Here is a 19196-nt window from a genome sequence, read left to right as displayed (position 1 = left end):
TAAAAACGAGGAACTGAGAACAAGAAAAGCCCAAAGACCAAACTGGGGCACCACTGAGGACAAAAGCAGGGAGGAGACTGGGGTAGGGAGCGCAGCGCACACAGCTTCCAATCAGGTTCCCACGCCGTCAGCGCCTGTCACTGCGCGGCCAGGGGGCCCGTGCCCCGCCTCTCCCGCCCCCACTTTACCTTTAGAGGAGGCTGTGCTGAGGCTCCCGCCCCTCCCCCCTCCCCCGCAGAGCCCTCCCTCCCTCCCAGCAGAGACTTCCCTCCCTTGGGTCTCAGGGCAGGGAGCCCTCTCGCTGGACCCTCCCTAGGTCCCTCCTGGCCCCGCCCGGCCTCACACACCTCCGCGATGATCTTCTCCAGCTCCCGGTTCTCCTTCTCCAGCAGCCGGGACTTCTCCTCCTCGTGGTTGTTGGTCGAAGACCCCGTCTTCATGGTGTCCTGGGCCTCCGACTGCCATTCCCCGCGGGTGATCAGCCTGCGCATCTGGGGCGGGTGTTTGGGGCGGGGCGGTGGGGGTGGCAAGCAAAGAGGGTGAGCGACTGGCTGAGGGTGGGGTGGAACCGAAGGAACGAAAGCGAGAGGAGCAAGCCTGACCCCGAACACGGGAGGGCGGCAGGGAGCGGCCTGGGAGGAGATGGGAGAACAGCCAGGCTCACCTTGGGCACAAAAAGCACAACCAGCGTGATGTAGGAGGAGAAGACGATGGCGAGTGAGGCGAAGGCGAAGGCCGCGTCCTGTTGGCTGGACAGGATCATGGTGACGGGTGCGGTGATGAGGCACAGGACCTAGTGGTGCGGGAGTCTCAGGGGGCGCTCCGAGAGCCAGGTTGCCCTTCCCCCAAGAGAGCCTGTGCTGTCAGGCTCCCGGTGGGCTTTCCATTCGAAAAGGACTCACACTCGTCATCCTCAACTCTAGCCTGGGAAGAATCGCCCACAAACTGCCCCAAAGCAGCCCCTCCAGGCCCGTCCCACAACGGAGCAGAGCGCCATCCCCCGGCCAGTGAGCTCGGGCACCCCCCGGGCCCCCAGAGCCAGCCTGGCACACCTGGCGGGAACCTCGACTCTGGGTCACCTGTGAGCCACAGACAGCGACTGTGCCTGTCTTCCCGCCCCTCCCCACCTGGCGGGGCAGCAACACCCACCCCTCCGACGGCTGTGTGGACACGGGCACGCAGAGCTGTGTGCATGTTAGAAACCGAAAAGTACCTTTCAAACCCGAGGACCTGAGCGCTCGTGACGACTCCCACCCACGGACCGAGGCCCAGGGCCCCCTCCTTCCCAGGCCGCCCCTGCACCCACGCCAGGTGCCCGGGAGCTCACCGCCACATTGTAGATGGCCATGCCCACCGCCCGGTGGTCATTGATCTTCTCGGTGGACACACTCTTGGTCTCATAAGCAAGAAAGATACCCAGCAGCAGCAGCAGCCCCTTGTAGCCATAGAAAATGCCTGCGACACAGCAAAGGGTCACTGGGCAGGAAGATGGGCCTCAGCCGCCAGCGCTCCACGTGCACAGGGAGCCCCTCCCAGTCCCCCTCACCCGCCCTGTCCACTGCCCGTCTCCCTCTCCCCCCCCCCCCCCACCTTCCCAGCCTGGGCGCCAGGTCACACGGGAAGGTGATGGTCATGACCCTTACCCTCCGGCTGGGAACCCAGCTTTGCAGACTGAGGGGTTTGCCGTTTGTGGCCACAGATGAGAGGGAGTTGAAGGCAGAGGGACTAAGGCCCGCCTAGCAGCCGTCTCTCTCCAGGGAGCTGCCCATCCCCAGCCGCCCTCCCTCCGGGGGCACAGCTCTGCCGTGTCCCTTCCTCAGACCCTAAGCTCCTCACAGCGACACCGCTGTCCTCTCAGGGCAGTCCGTGGCAGAAGGTCACTCCAACTGGACTGCCGGCCTCTGCCTCTTCCCAAAGACCGCCCTCCCCGAGCCCCGCCCACCCTGCACCCCCTCCACACTCCCACACCCCCCACCACTCTCCCACACACCACCACACCCCCCATACACCCCCAGACCCCCACACACCCCACACACTCCCCACAACCCCCACACCCTACCACAGACCCACACACCCCCAGAACACACACCCACACCCACCCCCCCCACACACACACCCACACACCGACACACCCTCACACCCCCCCCCCCCACACACACCCACACACACACCCACACCCCCCCCACACACACACCCAAACACCCCCCCACACACACCCACACACCGACACACCCTCACACCCCACCCCCCCACACACACACCCACACACACACCCACACCCCCCACACACACACACCCAAACACCCCCCCACACACACCCACACACCGACACACCCTCACACCCCACCCCCCCACACACACACCCACACACACCCACACCCCCACACACACACACCCAAACACCCCCCCCACACACACACCCCCACACCCCACCCCCCCACACACACACCCACACACACCCACACCCCCACACACACACCCCCACACACCCCCACCCAAACACAACCCCACACACACACCCACACCCCCCACACACCCACACCCCCCACACACACCCACCCCCCATACACACACCCACACACACATACCCCCCCACACACCCACCCCCCATACACACACCCACACACACCCACCCCCCCCCACACACACACCTCCCCACACCCCCCACACCCACCGAGCCACGTGTTCATCTTGCGGGAGCTGCAGTGCTCCAGCTGCGGCAGGATGGACACGTCGATGTCTTCCTTCGGCTCCTCCTTGGCGAAAGTCTAACGGAGATGAGGCCACAGGAATGGGTGTCATCCTATGTCCCCCAGCTCTGCCCCGTTTCTTAGGAGACCCCAGTGCTGAGGCCAAATCCCACTCTAGGCCTGGACAGGTTCCCGACACCTGAGGGATGGCTACCCTCCCATGACCCGGGGAGCACAGCCCTCCCAGCGCCGCTGCCCGCTCCAGATGGGCCCTGGGCCTCGCAGCTCAGCCCGCAGCCCTGGCCGCTCGGCGCCTGGCCCCACGGTACCTCAATGGTCCGGTGCAGGGGGTCCACGATCTGCCAGATCGCAAGAGTGAGCAGGTCGGTGCCCACCAGCAGGCCCACGGTGGCATACAGCTTCCAGGGCTCCAGGGTCTGGCGGGAGCACAGCACCGTCACCCCTGGGCCGGCCACCAGGCACAGGGGAGGACGGCCAGCACTCACCTTCCTCCACTCCTTCTTCTCCTCCTTCTTGGTGAAGACCGTGTGGACCCACCAGATCTTGGTGAACATGGAGCCGTAGCCCAGACTGAAGCCCAGGCCGAGGAGCCAGAGGCGGGCCTAGAAGGAGAGGGTGCTGACGGCTGCGGTGGAGGCAGCCAGTGGGGACAGGGGGCAGGGAGAGCGGAGGAAGGGGCTCCCTACCTTCAGCAACCCCCCCCCACCACCACCAACCATCGTCTACTCTGCCACCAGGGGATCTTGCTAAAACCTCCTGGTCTAATGCCCAGTCACTGCTGACCGCTACCTAGGCCCAGCCCCAGGCCTCCGTTGCTGGCCTGTGGCACTGCCCTGCCACCCTTTACTTCCCCAGCTAACAAACCCAGAGTCCTTCAATATTCAAACGCCGCTCTCCTGTGAGGGCCGCCCTCTTCCCCGGGTCCCACAGCAGCCTGCACAGCTCCCTGCTCTGACCCTCGCCCTGTACCACAGCAGCGCTGCCCGCCGCCTCCTCCCCCTGGAAGCAGCCTGCCCATGGCCTGGGGTGCAGGTGAGCAGACCCCTGTGCAGAGCATGGGGCAGAGACAGGCACCAGGCAGAGGAGAGGGGAAGAGTAAGGTGGGCAGGGGACACGGAGTGTTTCCTACCAGCACAACACAGAACCAGAGATGCTGTGGACAGCAGCCCTTCCCCACAGCGCCAGGCTCCTCCCTGTACCGCATCCCGAGGACCAACCCGTGTACAAGGGTTGCCTCCCCACTGTCCCAGCTGTGGGTCTGGATTTTTGCCGCTGTCCTTCCCAACCCCCGCAAGGCTCCACAGGAAATCCAGTTCTTGTTCTCAGCCCCCAAGACAAGACAAGCCACCACTATCCCTTCGTGGGGACCCTGCTTTTGTCTTCAGGGCCCTGGCAACTTCGGAGCCCACAAGTGAACTGACAAGCAAGCTACAAAATAAACGCACCTGGAGGCACAGAGACAGGTGGGAAGGCAGGGACGGCCCAGGAGCTGCACCTCACCTGGCAGACGAAGGGGAACTGATTTCTCCCAATGTGGTACCCGTCCAGCCCGAGGGGGAAGACAGCAGCCAAGGCCAGCGAGCAGCCCACAGCCGTCAGGTTGTTCAGGGTGGGCTGTGAGTTCTGGATGTAGCTGGGGCCCAGGCGGGAGCAAGGGAGAGGAAAGCAGAATCAGCCCCTTCTGAAGGGAGGTCAGTCTCCAAAGGCCGCAGGACAGGAAGACAGGCCTGGGCGGGCAGCAGAGCTGGGAGAAAGCCCACTGGCCTGGGCGACTGCGGGGGCTGAGAGGGCCTCCCGCCCAGACCAGCTCACCCCACCCTGAGCCCTGCCCGCCTGCCTGGCCCCTAAGCTGCAGGGACAGGAGCTCTCTTCTGGCTTCGCCTTCCATACGCAGTGACCATAGGGAAGCAGTAGGTCAGTGAAAACCCAGCCACATGGCCTCGGAGTGGCACAGGTTTGACTCTCACTCCCTTCAATAATCACCATCTTAGAGAGGCAGACAGGACAACAAAAACGTCAGAAGATACACTTACCGAACGTGGGAGTTGTAGATGTTAAAAGACAGACAGACAACAGCTAGGACAATGCCCAAGCTGGAGAGAACCGAGACGGAGATAAAGAGTTTCTGCGACAGGAAGCGGAATGTCTTGATGACCAGGGTCTGGTCAGCAGGGGGAGACCCTCCTACAGGGGGAGGAGGGAGAGAGGGAAAGAAGGAAGGAGGACCAAGGGAGGCAGGTGGGGTTGGGGAGGCAGCGGCAGCTGCGGGTGGACAGCGCTGCGGGCAGGCTCTCAGGCACCAGCAGACATGCACTCAGAGAGGGCGGCTGCGCTGTCCACAGGCTGGCAGAGTCGGGCCTCATAGTCTTTTCTGTGATTGTTTGTTCTTTCTGCTTTTGTCTTTCTTGTAGGAAAGGGAAATGGGAAGGGAAAGGAGGGGATTGCTGAGAAAATTATGAGGTTTCTTATAACTCAAATCAAAAGCTTTATGATTGTAGAATCATAAAGCTAAGAGCCTCCAAGGATCTGGTCTGGCCTCTCAGCTCCAGGAAAGAGGACACAAAAGCTGACCCGTGGCTTTTAGCCCTGGCTGAGGCATCCCCGAAGGTGTTTCCAGTATCAAGAGGAAGCTTAAGTGTGTCAGAGTTCACAGGGGAAAAAAGCTAATTTCAATGTGTGTGGCCTGGGAAAGGTGTATTCAGGCCATGCAGCATTTATAGCCCGGGACCTGCCCTACATTCCAGGAACCAGCCATGGCGGGGCTCCCGGGGGGGCAGGCGGGCCCCTCACCATGCCTCCGCCGTCCTCACGATGCCCACCTGTTTTACCAGGACCTGCCTTTGCCCACCTTTGGTATCTCCCCCACTTCCTATTATTTCAGCCACCAAGCCCTCAGAGAACACCCTTACTGCCCTCTTTAACATATACATTCCAGCAGACAACACTCATCTCTCCTGTAGTTTAAGCAACTGCTTTCTTGACAGATAAAGAGGCTATTCCAGGCCTGATATATCAAGGCACCAGACACTGGGGAGACCCCAGTGGAGTGTCCGTCTCCCAGCCCTGCCTGCCCCTGCCTCCAATCCCCGGTGACTGTTTCTAATAGTGCATGCTACCAACTGCCTATTCCCTCTTGTGATACACTGTCTCCTCTACCCAGACCTTGGACATTCTATTCCCTCTCTCTTCACCCAACCCTGGTCCACCCCGCTGGAGCATTTCAGCCTCATGGCACCTGCCACCCACCTTCTTTCAAGTGCATGACCTGCTCGTGACTGTTCAGAGGAGTTGAAGGAAAAGATTCATAGGACCCACTTACCAATCCACTTATCTGTTTTCGACCAGGAGAGGTCATCCTTGGTGCTGTCATAGTAGCCGATCTTCTTGTAGCTGCCACCTGGGCAGACCAGAGGAGTGACATGGGGCGGGGAGAGCTCGTTCCGGCACTCCCAGCCTTCCACTTCCCTAAGCAGCTTTCTGTGGTTGCAACCTATTCCCTTCACCCCACACCCTGAAGAGCCTTGGAAGGGCCTGAGAGGTCACGTGAATGAGCAATCTGACGTAAAAGCAGTGTTAAGGGTCCCACAAACCAATGTCTTGTATGTGGGAAGCCGCCACTCATTGCACAGTCCACCTCCCATAGCAAGATCTCTCCCGCTGTGGTTCCAGCTTTAGAGCGTTAGACATGTTTATCCTCCCTCGTGACAATCATAGAATCTGTTTTCCCAGTGGCTTTCACTTTCGTTCCTCCCTTGTTGGTTGGCTTGGGTTCTAATTCCACAAATAAGTGGCACCTGCCCCTCAAAATGCCGCCAAGTGCAATTCGGTCACTCCTAAAGTTCTATTCCAGAACTGTCCAGATTACCCTGCTTTCCCATCCAACACCGACTCCATCCCCTTCCCCATGGCCAACGGCCATTCCTGCTCCTCCTGGTACAAAGAAGCTCTGAGAGAATGTGGGAGGTGGGAGCTGGAAGAAAGAAACTTTTCACAGGAAGCCAAGGAATGGCTCTCGGCCATGCTGAGAGGCTGAGCGGGGAGGGGTTGGAAAATTAACTCATGGAAGTTCTGCAAATACAAGTGTGCCGAGCTATAAGAAAACACAACCTAGAAAAACCAAACCACACATACTACAAAAAAATTAGAATGTTTCCTTATGCCCTAGCCAGTTTGGCTCAGTGAATAGAGCATCGGCCTGCGGACCTAAAAGGCCCAGGTTCGATTCCGGTCAAGGGCACATACCTTGGTGGCAGGCTCCTCTCCAGCCCAGCCCCTGGTCAGGGCTCATGCAGGAGGCAACCAATCGATGAGTTTCTCTCACATCAGTGTTTCTCTCTGTCTTTCCCTCTTTCTTCCACTCTCCATAAAAAATCAATGGAAAAATATCCTCAGGTGAGGATTAACAACAACAAAGAATGTTTACTTACGTATGTAGCAAGAAAATTCTATAAGTTCCCTTTAAAAATAACAGGTTTCTGCCCTGGCCAGTTGTTCAGTGGTTAAAACATCAGCCCTTGGACCAAAAGTTCATGGGTTCGATTCCTGGCTCAATGGAGGTGTGCAGGAGGCAACCGATCAATGTTTGACCCTCACATCGCTGTGTGTCTCTCTCTCTTGCTCTCCCTTTCTCTCTCTAAAAACCAGTTTTACAAAAAATATGCTCATGAAATTAACTCTGAAAAAAAATAGCAGGTTTCCTAGAGTCTATGGGTATGCAAGTGACAGGTCATTAACTCCTCAAGCCAAGCCACCAAAGGGAATTCCTGAAGTCAGATGGAGCCAATGCAGAAACAGTACGCCCCCTTTAAGGACACGACCACTGCAGCTCAAAGAAACCCACCCACACACGAGCTGCTCTCACTATCACTGTTACTAGGATTAGCTAAAGGCTTCATGAACAGTTAAAAGAGAAGTAGCGAGGCAACAAGGCCGTCTTGTGGTGTCTCCTGGTTTCCTAGCCCAGCCCACCTGCCCCTTGCCTCCCCCACCCCCGGGCTCACCCTGGAGCTGCTCAATGAGCGTCCATGCCATCCGAGAGCCGCTGGCATCAAACACCACGTGGCCCTGAGGGAGAGGAACAGGCAGAGGCACAAGGGGGATAAAAGCAAGCGTGAGAGATCTCAGGACTCACACTTTGAATGCTGATGTTTTTTGAAGCTAATTGAGGTTCTGAATGAATTCTATTTATGGCATTTGCCTGCATATAGGACATACCCCAGATACCCATACCCTGGATTTCAGAAACATTATTCTTTTGAGAAGCTTCACCATGAGATTTGGATGGAAGAATCCCCACAGAGCACCAGGAGCCTGGCTTCTGGGTGTGTGGCCTGAGCGGGTCACCGAGTCCCTGGGTGGTTTCCCCACTTTAAAGGAATAAGCAAATGATTTCTTTCCTCTTTCAAAGCCCTATAATTCTTATCTGACATAAACACCTGGGCTAAAAAGGAATGAGGAGAGGGCTGAAAGCAATGGGACAGGCCTTTCCCCCTCTAGTCCCCGGTGGGTTTGGGGTCCCTACTCCTTGGTCTGAGCCCAATTGCTGCAGGGAGGCAGCTGAGAGAGAAAAGGCATGCTTCCAAAAGGCTCTCTCTCAAGAGGACGATGAGTGTGAAGGAGGCCCTGCACTCACGGAGACGCCCTCGAAGGACGAGGAGTTCATCGCCCGGTAGATCTGGTCGGTGATGGTCTGGTTGTTGTAGTTGAAGTCTTCCAGGCGCACGCCCGCGCGGCCACCCCCTCCCGACGTCTTGTTCAGGGCCAGTGCCAAGGCCCAGATGGCGTCGTAGGCCAGCGGGGCCTCCTGGAAGCCCCCCGTCTCCTCGGGGTGTCTTTTCAGTCTCTTGGTCAGTTTTTCCACAAATTCCTGGGATGTCTAGGGAGGAAAGGGTTGGAGTGTGGGAGGGCTGGGTAACACGGCTTCTGGTTCCAACATCTTGACTTGAAGAGACGGTTTACGTTCCTGTTGTCAGGTTGAGCGAATGTACACATAAAACCTTTAGCTACACCCTTGTCTGTTTTACACCCGAAGCTACTAGACTAGGGCAGGGAGCAGCTGGGACCAATACCTTCGTGTGCACAGCTGCTCAGAACTACACACAGAGCTGACACTTTGTGTGATAAATGGTGGAGGTTAGAATGTGGAGAGAAAAGCAAGAGAATGGTTGTGCCCTCAGCTTCAACCTTCCCAATAGAGCTCACCCGGCCAAACAGCCCGTCCGATTCCAAAAGACCCAGAGGCGGTGGCACCACACCTTCCTCACTAGGCCTGTCTGCCAGGAGGCCTGCTCTCAGTGCTCGGACCTCTCACCCCTCAGGGCTTTCCGTTCATGGGCTCCCAGACATTTCCCAAGTCTGGGGACTGCAGACATCACCCTCACAGCTTCAAGGTCTATTACTCAATCCCTACCCACACCCCTTCCAGCCCTCTTTTTCTTGGAAATCTTCTTTTTCCAAGAAAGCTAAATAACAGAATGACCCTTCCTTTACCTCTGTCGTGAAATGGGACAGAGACCTGAGTTTCTATACCTGGCAGTCACTTAGCTAGATGACCAGAGGTGAATTCCTGTGTTTTGAGATGTCTCCCATATAATGGAGAAAATCACACCTGCCCTTCCCTACTTCCCAAAACCACACTCAGTGGCCACTTCTTGGCAAGGCACAGGTAAGACAGGAGTACCAGATTAGATTTGAATATGTTAACATACACTCACTCTAACGAGGAAATGAATGAAAAGTCTTCATTCCCCAGGCCCCGTCCACTTTTCTTTCTATTCAACTTTCTGGACACAAAGGAGTAGGAAATGCAAAGGCCAGGCAGTGCGGTGCAGTGGGAACAGCCTGGCTTTGCGGACAGACAGCTGGCTCTCCTGCCCTGGAGGACAGGACCAGGCTCCGTCCCTTTCCTTCCTCAGAACCCAGCACTGTGCCCTCCCAGATGGATGTGCATTGGATTAGGGCACTGAAGATGCTCTGTATGGTTCCGTAAGGGGTGTGTGTGTGTGTGTGTGTGTGTGTGTGTGTGTGTGTGTGAGATAGTGATACAGAATGCACAACTCCAAGAGTGAGCCCTCAGGACACTGTGGACTTCGGATGAAAATGATGTGTCAGTGTAGGTGCATCAATGGCCACTCGGGCATGCTGACAGTGAGGGCTGTGTGTGTGTGTGTGTGTGTGTGTGTGTGTGTGTGTGTGTAGGCAGGGACACGTGGAAAATCTCTGCGCTTGCCACTTATCTTGCTGTGAACTTGAGCTGCTTTAAGAAATAAAGCAAGGCCCTATCTGGTTTGGCTTGGTGGATAGAGCATCAGCCTGCGGACTGAAGGGTCCTGGGTTCAATTCCGGTCAAGGGCACATGCCCAGGTTTCGGGCTTGATCCCCAATAGAGGACATGCAGGAGGCAGCCAATCAGTGATTCTCTCACCATTGATGTTTCTATCTCTCTCTCCCTCTCCCTTGCTCTTTAAAATCAATAAAAATATATTTTTAAAAAAGATATTGCTCAGTGAATAGCTTAAAAAAAAAAAAAGAATGTATTTGTTGTCCAGCTGGTGTGGCTCAGTGGTTGAGCATCAACCTATGAATCAGGTCAGGGTTGATTCCTGGTCAGGGCACATGCCCTGGTTGTGGGCTCAATCCCCACGAAGGGACGTGCAAAAGGCAGCCAATCAATGATTCTCTCTCATCATTGATGTTTCTCTCTCTCATTCTCTCTCTCCCTGCCTTTCTTTAAAAAAACAAAAAAACAGCCCTAACCAGTTTGGCTCAGTGGATAGAGCGTCGGCCTGCGGACTGAAGGGTCCCAGGTTCGATTCTGGTCAAGGGCATATACCTGGGTTGTGGGCACATCCCCAGTAGCGGGTGTGCAGGAGGCAGCTGATCGATGTCTCTCTCTCATCGATGTTTCTAACTTTCTATCCCTCTCTCTTCCTCTCTGTAAAAAATCAATAAAATATATTAAAAAAATAAAAATTAAAAAAAATTTAAAAAACAAAAAAACTAGCCTAATAAAAGTGTAATATGCAAATTGACTGTACATCCGCTACGCCCACCAGCCAATCAGGAGCGAGTATGAAAATTAACCCAATCAAGATGGCTGCAACCACAGAGAGAGCAGGAGGCTTGGGTTTCCCCAGCAATGGAGGAAGCCAAGCTTTCCGCACACCCTGGCTGGCCCAGGCCTCCGCTCAAGGCTACAAAGTTTCAATTATAGAAGATAAATAAATACCAACAAAAATGGCTGCAGCCACGGAGCTGGAGAGAGCAGGAGGCTTGAGTTGCCCCTGGCGATGGAGGAAGCCAAGTTTCCGCAGCCCTGGTCCACCTTGGCCTCCGCTTAAGGCTACAAAGTTTCAATTATAGAAGATAAGTAAGTCCCAACAAAAATGGCTGCAGCCACAGAGCAAGCAGGAGGCTTGGCTCCGCTCAAGGCTACAAAGTTTCAATTATAGAAGATAAATAAATCCCAGATACCAGGGCCGCCGCTTGGGTCACGGGGGGGGCATGGCCAGCCTGCAAACCACCACAGGACCCTCGCCCAGGCTGCCCCACGCCCCAAGGGAACGCCCACCCTGATCTAGGATACCCTTCAGGGCAAACCAGCTGGCCCCCACCCGTGCACCAGGCCTCTATCCTATCTAATAAAAGAATAATATGCAAATTGACTGTCACTCCAACACACAAGATGACTGCCCCCATGTGGACACAAGATGGCTGCCACAAGATGGCCAGCAGGGGAGGGCAGTTGGGAGGGACCAGGCCTGCAAGGGAGGGCAGTTGTGGGCGATCAGACCAGTAGGGGAGGGCAGTAGGGAGGGTCCAGGCCTGCGAGGGAGGGCAGTTGGGGGTGATCAAGCCTGCAGGGGAGGGCAGTTAGGGGTGACCTGGCCTGCAGGGGAGGGCAGTTAGGGGTGACCTGGCCTGCAGGGGAGGGCAGTTAGGGGTGACCTGGCCTGCAGGGGAGGGGAGTTAGGGGTGACCAGGCCTGCAGGGGAGGGCAGTTAGGAGAAAACAGGCTGGCAGGGGAGCAGTTAGGTATCAATCAGGCTGGCAGGGGAGTGGTTAGGGGGTGATCAGGCTGGCAGGCAGAAGCAGTTAGGGGCAATCAGGAAGGCAGGCAGGTGAGCAGTTGGGAGCCAGCAGTCCTGAATTATGAGAGGGATGTCCAACTGCCTGTTTAGGCCTGATCCTACCTGGATCGGGCCTTAACGGGCAGTCGGACATCCCTCAAGGGGTCCCAGATTGGAGAGTGTGCAGACTGGGCTGAGGGAGACACACCCCTGTGCATGAATTTCATGCACCGGGCCTCTAGTAAAAAAATAATATCTAAGACTAAAAGTTCAATTTTCCTCACTCCCTAACACTTTCCAGCACATAAGACTGAATCCTTAAAATCACCTTAGACTCCTTCAAATCACCAAATTTCTTATTTTGTTGAAATGTTTCATTAATACCATGCCTCCCTACACAGAATACTGTTAATAGTAATAACAACAGCTGACGTTTACAATGTCTGTAAGCACCAGGCACTTTTCCAAGGTACATGCATCACTTACTTAGCCTTTAAATGAGTTGCATGGCCCTTTTAGAAATAAGGAAACAGGCACAGAAAAGTTCAGCTGCGCAGCAGGACCCACAACTGGCGCCTGGCGCCGAGTCCCTGAGTCTGTGCTGCCCCTGCGCCCAGGCCTCACAGAGCGCCACTGAGAGGACAGCAGCTGGCTGAGGCTTTTTAAAAATAATTTTTGATTGATTTTTTAGAGAGAGAGAGAGAGAGAGAGAGAGAGAGAGAGAGAGAGAGAAACATCAATTTGCTGTTCCACTTATATATACATCCTTGGGATGCTTCTTTACATGCCCTGACCGGAGATCAAACCCACAACCTTACATATCAGGACAATGCTCTAACCAACTGGGCTACCAGGCAGGGCCGCTGGCTTCCCAAGTGCCCTTCCACCTCCAGGTCTATCCAATCTGCAGTTCAAATTAAACACTATGTCAGAAAGTCACCCAACAGGCAGGGATTCACCCGCTCTGCATGCTGTGCCCCTCCCCCACATGGGCTCGGCCGCTGTTGGCACCACTGAGCCCCCGTAACTAGTTACCAGAAACAGCTCCTCTTGGGCCAGCAAAGGTATGGCTGCCACTTTTCAAATAAAAATGTTACTAGGCAGCTCAAGGAAAACAGAACAAAAATTCCATAACCCATAGAAATTAGTGAAGTAACCAAGTTCAAATTCATGAAACTAATTTTTTAACAGCCCTGTCTGGCAGTTCCTACATGTAAGAGTGGATGCTCAACAGTGACCTAAAATGTATATAATGAGGTAAGTTTTATTTTGTATTTTCTCCAGATCTGATGGGCCCTCTATCACTGTCAGAATTTACTCATTTAGCCCCAGCCTCGTTGGCTCAGTGGATAGAGCCTCCACCCACAGATTGAAGGGTCCCAGGTTCAATTTCTGTCAAGGGCGTGTACCTCAGTTGCAGGCTGGATCCCCAGCCCTGGTCAGGGTGGGTGAGGGAGACAACCAATCAATGTGTCTCTCTCACATTGACGTTTCTCTCTCTCTGTCTCTCCACCTCCCTTCCACTCTTTCTAAAAATCAATGGAAAAATACCCTCAGGTGAGAGTTAACAAAAAAAAAAAAAAGAATTTACTCATTTTACTCATAATCTTGCTCCCACCACCCACTTGCCCCTCTAGCCCAGAGCCATCACCGTTCTCCAGAGCCACTCTCACCCCCTGCGCACGGCTGGCTCCTAAGCCAGGGCTTCTTGGTGCCGGCACGACTGGCCTTTGTAGCAGGACAGCTCTTCGTTGCAGGGGACTGTCTGGTACAGGGTAGGATGTTTTGGAAGCATCCCTGGCTTGTCCACTAGACAGCAGTTGTGACAACCAAAATCACCCCTAGATATTGCAACCTCTGGTTGAAAAACCACTGCTCTAAACAATGGTCCTCAAAATATGGTCCCCAAGCCAGAAGCATCAACATCCCCAGGAACTTGTCAGAAATGTAAATCGGGCGGCCTACCCAGACCTTCCAGGTAGTTCTGGACGCTCAAGCTTCAGAACTATTCACCTAGACCCGTGGTCGGCAAACTCATTAGTTTGGCCAGGGCTGGGGATCGAGCCTGCAACTGAGGTACACACCCTTGACAGAAATTGAACCCAGGACCCTTCAATCTGTGGGTGGAAGCTCTATCCACTGAGCTACAGCGGTTGGCAAACTCATTAGTCAACAGAGCCAAATATCAACAATACAACGATTGAAATTTCTTTTGAGAGCCAAATTTTTTAAAGTTAAACTTCTTCTAACACCACTTCTTCAAAATAGACTCGCCCAGGCCATGGTATTTTGTGGAAGAGCCACACTCAAGGGGCCAAAGAGCCGCATGTGGCTCACAAGCCGCAGTTTGCCGACCACGGACCTAGACTCAAGGCCACCAACTCGGCTCCTTTTCTAAGTCGCCATGACTCTGGGCCCCTAAGACCAACCCTTCTTGCTTCTGATCCACCTCTTTCGGTCCGTTTAACTCGCCTATAGTCTCTTCCCTAGTGAGGTGTTACGGCTGCTTCTCCTCTGGACAATCGGGGCTTCTCCCCTGGTGTTTCAGGCTATGGAGCAGGCCTGGTGTCCCTAGAGCCCTGGGAGCTCAGAGGCAGACAGCAGCTTTCTCTAGAGACCAAGAGAAAGAAGACCTCCATCCAAAATTCACTCTGCTCCAAAGCCCAGAAGTCCCTGCACCCCCTACCCACACCCCTGCTTCCGGTCAGGGGCTCCCCAGCTCCCTGTTAGGAGGCAGAAGCCACAGCTGGAAGGTTCTGGGCTCAGGGCACCAACAAGGCTTTCACTTCAGTTACAGCTCCCCCACTCCCCAGGCTCTCGAGGACGACTCCCGGGTCAAGTGACTTTCAGAATTTTTCCAGGGAACTTTTCAACCAAGATGCCTTACACACAGAACCCCTCAGAATGTCCCAGGACCGTGTCCATAGGCAGAGTCCACACGGCAACTGGCCCTTCAAGCACAATCCACTGCCAGAATGAACTTCTTAAATCGTCCTTCTCTCTCGCTCAAAAAGTGTTAGCCAATAAAAGTAGGAATTTTTTTAGACTTCCTGGTTTCCCTGGAAGGTGATGGGGGCACAGGTTTAGAGTGAGTCTGCCACCAACAGTTACATGGCCTGGGACAGTATGTCACTACCCTCTCTGAGTCTCAGTTTCCTGGCCTATAAAATGGAAATGAAAAACTGACATCAGAGTACTGTTGTGAGGATCACTAAAATTATGTATCAAGCTCTTGGTTTACTACACAAAAGCAATTACTACCACAACTTTGTTTTAATGAGATATTTGGGGGCTTTATAACCATTAACTCACCCTCAGCTTGCTGCCCAAAGCAGGCATTTCAGACCTGGGACCGCCCTGGGCACAATAAACAGACACTTAGGTAGTCCTATCCAGCTCACCCAAAACTCTGTATTCCTTACGCTGTAGTGCCTTGCCCTGGCTGGTTTGGCTCAGTGGATAGAGCGTTTGCCTGCGGATTGAAGGATCCCGGGTTCGATTCTGGTCAAGGGCACATGCCTGGAATCCCCAGTAAGAGGTGTGCAAGAGGCAGCTGATCAATGATTTCCTCTCATCATTAATGTTTCCATCTCTCTCTCCCTCTCCCTTCCTCTCTGAAATAAGTAAAATTAAAAAAAAAAAAAAAAAAAGATGTAGTGCCTCTTCCCCTCACCCCCTCACCTGTGGCCCTCACCTGCAGGGCTGGGGCTAAATGACTTCAAAAATCCCTTTACATCTGAAATTCTAGAAGGATTTTCCAAAAGAGGAGAACTGCTGATTGAGCACCAGCAAGAAAAAATCTTTGAAGTCAACAAGAAAATAAACTATATTCCTGCCCAGAATGGTGCTCCTTAAAGGTGTGCTTGCGTGTGCAGCATCTGTTATTATTAACACCTCTCCCTCAGCTCACTTCTTGCCAACAACTTGTTTCCATAGTAAGAGCCCTTCCACTCATCAGACCACCCTCATCGCACCACCTCAACTGCCTCTCTTTCTTGCCCAAGGAAGTCAGAGCAGAAGTGGAATCCAGAGGAAACACAATATAAACAAGTTCAAGGTGGGCATAGGCCCCCTGCTCCTCTCCCCTTCAAGGCTCCCTCAGTGCTCCCCAGCTGCCCAGGTCCAGCCGCTAAGTCCCCACACTCTCACCATGTTGGAAATGCTGCGGGTGTTGGCAGGGTTCAGCATGACAATCTCGGTGGTGATGTGGCCCTCCACCGCCTCGGTCATCTCGTCCACTGTGCAGTTGATGGACGGGTCATAGGTCTTGAACCAATTGTCCGCGTACCACCCAATGAGGAACCACACGTACTTCTTCCCGAAGAGCCGCTCCTTGTACACCTGGATGCAGAGGAGGAGGACTGGGTCTGCCATTGTTTTTTGGTCCTATCTCGTATGTCACTATCCAGCCTCGGGGGAATCAGAGAAGGGCAGAGCAATGATGAGAGAAATCTACAGGTCTCGGGCGGGGAGTAGGAGAGGCTCGCCTCCTCCTCCTAAGCTCCTCCCAGTCTCTATTTTCAAGTGGCCTCTTCTAGCCGTAAGGAAAGATTGGGGCTACAGACCCTCCGGAAACATAAAGTGATAGAAAAATGAGATCTGGAGAAAGTGTCATGTGTGTGAGAAGCCAAGAGATGGAGTCAGAGCCAACCGACGGGGACATCATATTAATCATCACCTCAGATCATCTGCTATCAACTTTAGCAGAGCCTCGGAGGAGGTCCCCGAGACGCCCAGGGCCAGAGCCCACCTAATCCCTCCCTCTCCAGATTCCAACTCCACCTCACAGAATACTTTGCGGGCTTCCGTCTCATAGAAAAGTCCCACGATGATGCGGGCATCCTGGCGCTGGAGGAAGGAGGGAGAAACAGCTCCTGAGTGCCACGGCGATGCGGGGGACTCGCACGCTGTAGCCTCCTGCCCAGGGGCAGTGTGCACGGTCTGTTCAGCAGGAGTGGGTGAATGTCGCCTGGAATGTGGAGATAAGCTTCCCAGGAGAGGCTACTGTCTCACAGAACCAAGATGAGGTGAATGATGCGGGCGTCAGCCAACGCCAGGAGGGCCCCCTACTGCAATCTCTACATGTATCAAACCCACATGCTGGGCATCGTAAGCTTACACAATGTTATATGTCAACTACATCTCAATGTAAAAACAGAAAACCCAACATCCCCCCACCTGGCTCTTCTCACCAACCCATCGCTGTGCCCCTGGGCCATTCCCAGCCATCCCACCTTCAGGTTCTTGACAGGCACCGCTGGGTCTGAGAAGAAACTCTGGCGGAAAGTAATCTCAATTCCAGCCTCCTTCACTCGCTCCTCCAGATCATCCAAAGTCTTCAGTGGGAATGGGACAGAAACACGGGTGCACAGCAAGTGAAGACCAGAGATCTGGCCTGGGATCGCACACCCACAAAGGAACAGCAGTGTGAACCTTCCTCCGCCAACATCCTCTGCCCCAGGTGGGAGTGGGTCGGAAGATGGCCCCAGAGTCTCAGGTGGTAGCTTCCAAGCAAGGAGGTGCACGGGGAGCCCTCCTGTACCTCTGTGTCCAACAAGTCACCCACTCAGCCCTCTCACCACTGACAGCAAACATGGAGAAGGAAACAGGAACCATAAAAGACAGGCAGGGCCTGGATAGACAGGATGATGTCAACCTCAAGAGGCACGTGAACAGACAGTCAAAGGACAGAAAAGAGTGTCCTGAATCACTAAGAGGTAGTGTGTGTGTCGGGGGGGAGGGGGGGAGTAAAGGGCCATGAAAGTGAGAGTAAAGAGAGGATTCAAAGAACAGAATAAAGAAGAAACCCATTGCCGAAACCGGTTTGGCTCGGTGGATAGAGCGTCGACCTGTGGACTGAAGGTCCCAGGTTCGATTCCGGTCAAGGGCATGTACCTTGGTTGCGGGCACATCCCCAGTGTGGGGTGTGCAGGAGGCAGCTGATCGATGTTTCTCTCTCATCGATGTTTCTAACTCTCTATCCCTCTCTCTTCCTCTCTGTAAAAAAATCAATAAAATATATTTAAAAAAAAAAAAAGAAAGAAACCCATTGTCTTCTCTCTCACAGAGCTCCCCTCCCCCTCCCCCTGGCCTTGTCAGCATCCCTGAGTCAGCTACCTGACCCATGTTCATACTTATCTCCCTGTCCCTGTCTCCTCTCTCTCTATCCCTCTCTGTCTCTGTCTCCATCTTTCTCTCCCTCCCTCTCCCTTGCTGTGCCGGTGCCATCTTCATAGCTCCACCCTCTGCTCCCATCCACACACACACACACCAGCCCTTGGAGTGCCTCAGAATCTGCTACCTCCCTGGGTTCCTATCACAGATTTTCTCCCTTACTGTGTCCCAACTTTGGAGTGAACCTACTTTAGTAGAACTGGGTCATTTGGGGACTACCTGTCTGGGGAACAAAGCATCAAAGGGGGGAGCCCTAAAACCAAAAAGTTTAAGGATCCTTAAAACTCAACGTGCTCATTCCTCTGGCATAGAAAGAACATGCACTCAACCCCTGGGGAATGTGTTCTCTTGTGACAAAGAATCCAGGTCTCTCCCAGAATGAGTCCCAGGTCGCCCCTTTCTGCCTGGAGCTGGAGTGGGCGCCCGCTGCCCAGTGCCCCCTCACCGATGTGAAGACTTCGGTGGTCTGCTGGATGGTGGCGATCTTCTTCCAGCCCCACTTCTCAAAAAGTTTCACGCGGGTAGGATTGTGCAGGGTGGCTGATGGGTGAGTTCGAAAGAATGTGGGGAAGCGCTGCCGGTTCGACAGGGCTGGTGAGCTGGAGCCATAGGAAAGCTACGAGGGACAGGAATAGGGCAACAGGGACGTCACTGGACAGGGACACCATCCATGGGCTCTGCCAACAGCTGCCAAGAGTGTCTCCAACCCTGCCCGCTCTCTCCAAGCACCTCTGCCTCCGCCCTAGGAACGCCATGGTCAAAGGCCTGCACACCCTCACAGTCTGACGCCAGCGCCTTGTAGTGGCTGCGAAGGGTGGGGCCTGGTGCTAGGAGGTGGATTAGTTCAGGTCTGCGAAGGGCTCTGAATCTTGGAAGCCATCCTCTTAAATACACCAAAAAAAATGGCTTGCCTTCTGACCCGACCCCACTTACCACAATGAGATTCCACATCCTGGCGGCCTCTGCCACCAGCGTGGAGACCGAGCTGCAACCGGGCATGAGGATGATCTTGATGGGGTCGTTGTAGAGCAGCTCGTACAGGTACTTGGTGGCCTGGCCTGGGTCACACTAAATGGGGGGGACAGTGAGGGTCGGCTCTCCTAGCTCCTCCCATCCCTGCTACTCCTACTCCATTTTCCCCAAAAATCGAGTTACTTCCCCCAACTACCCACCCCTCTGCTGAAACCCTTTTGTCATTATTGCCATGTTCTGCCTCTGAGCGTAGTTTCCTGTCTTCTCGGTT

General features: G+C 54.3%; 1 protein-coding gene across 4 annotated transcripts in view; it reads right to left on the bottom strand.

The window, feature by feature from the left end:
* GABBR1 (gamma-aminobutyric acid type B receptor subunit 1) overlaps positions 1-19196 on the bottom strand; it is a 36289-nt gene that overhangs the window by 9133 nt on the left and 7960 nt on the right. For all 4 annotated transcript variants that reach the window (XM_080665238.1, XM_080665237.1, XM_080665239.1 and 1 more), the window contains 16 exons: positions 18887-19021; positions 18399-18569; positions 17014-17115; positions 16562-16627; positions 15929-16120; positions 8344-8586; positions 7712-7775; positions 6031-6108; positions 4745-4895; positions 4212-4344; positions 3197-3313; positions 3020-3127; positions 2675-2768; positions 1328-1455; positions 665-793; positions 348-491 (listed from right to left, as the gene is read on the bottom strand). In XM_080665238.1, the coding sequence (XP_080521364.1) occupies positions 348-491; positions 665-793; positions 1328-1455; positions 2675-2768; positions 3020-3127; positions 3197-3313; positions 4212-4344; positions 4745-4895; positions 6031-6108; positions 7712-7775; positions 8344-8586; positions 15929-16120; positions 16562-16627; positions 17014-17115; positions 18399-18569; positions 18887-19021 (2055 nt within the window). The remainder of the gene's footprint in view (positions 1-347; positions 492-664; positions 794-1327; positions 1456-2674; positions 2769-3019; positions 3128-3196; positions 3314-4211; positions 4345-4744; positions 4896-6030; positions 6109-7711; positions 7776-8343; positions 8587-15928; positions 16121-16561; positions 16628-17013; positions 17116-18398; positions 18570-18886; positions 19022-19196) is intronic.

Source organism: Plecotus auritus (genome assembly GCF_963455305.1).
Source record: "Plecotus auritus genome assembly, chromosome: 4".
NCBI lineage: Eukaryota > Metazoa > Chordata > Mammalia > Chiroptera > Vespertilionidae > Plecotus > Plecotus auritus.
The sequence above is the reverse complement of the archived record's forward strand: the minus strand, read 5'-3'. Positions and strand labels throughout refer to the sequence as shown.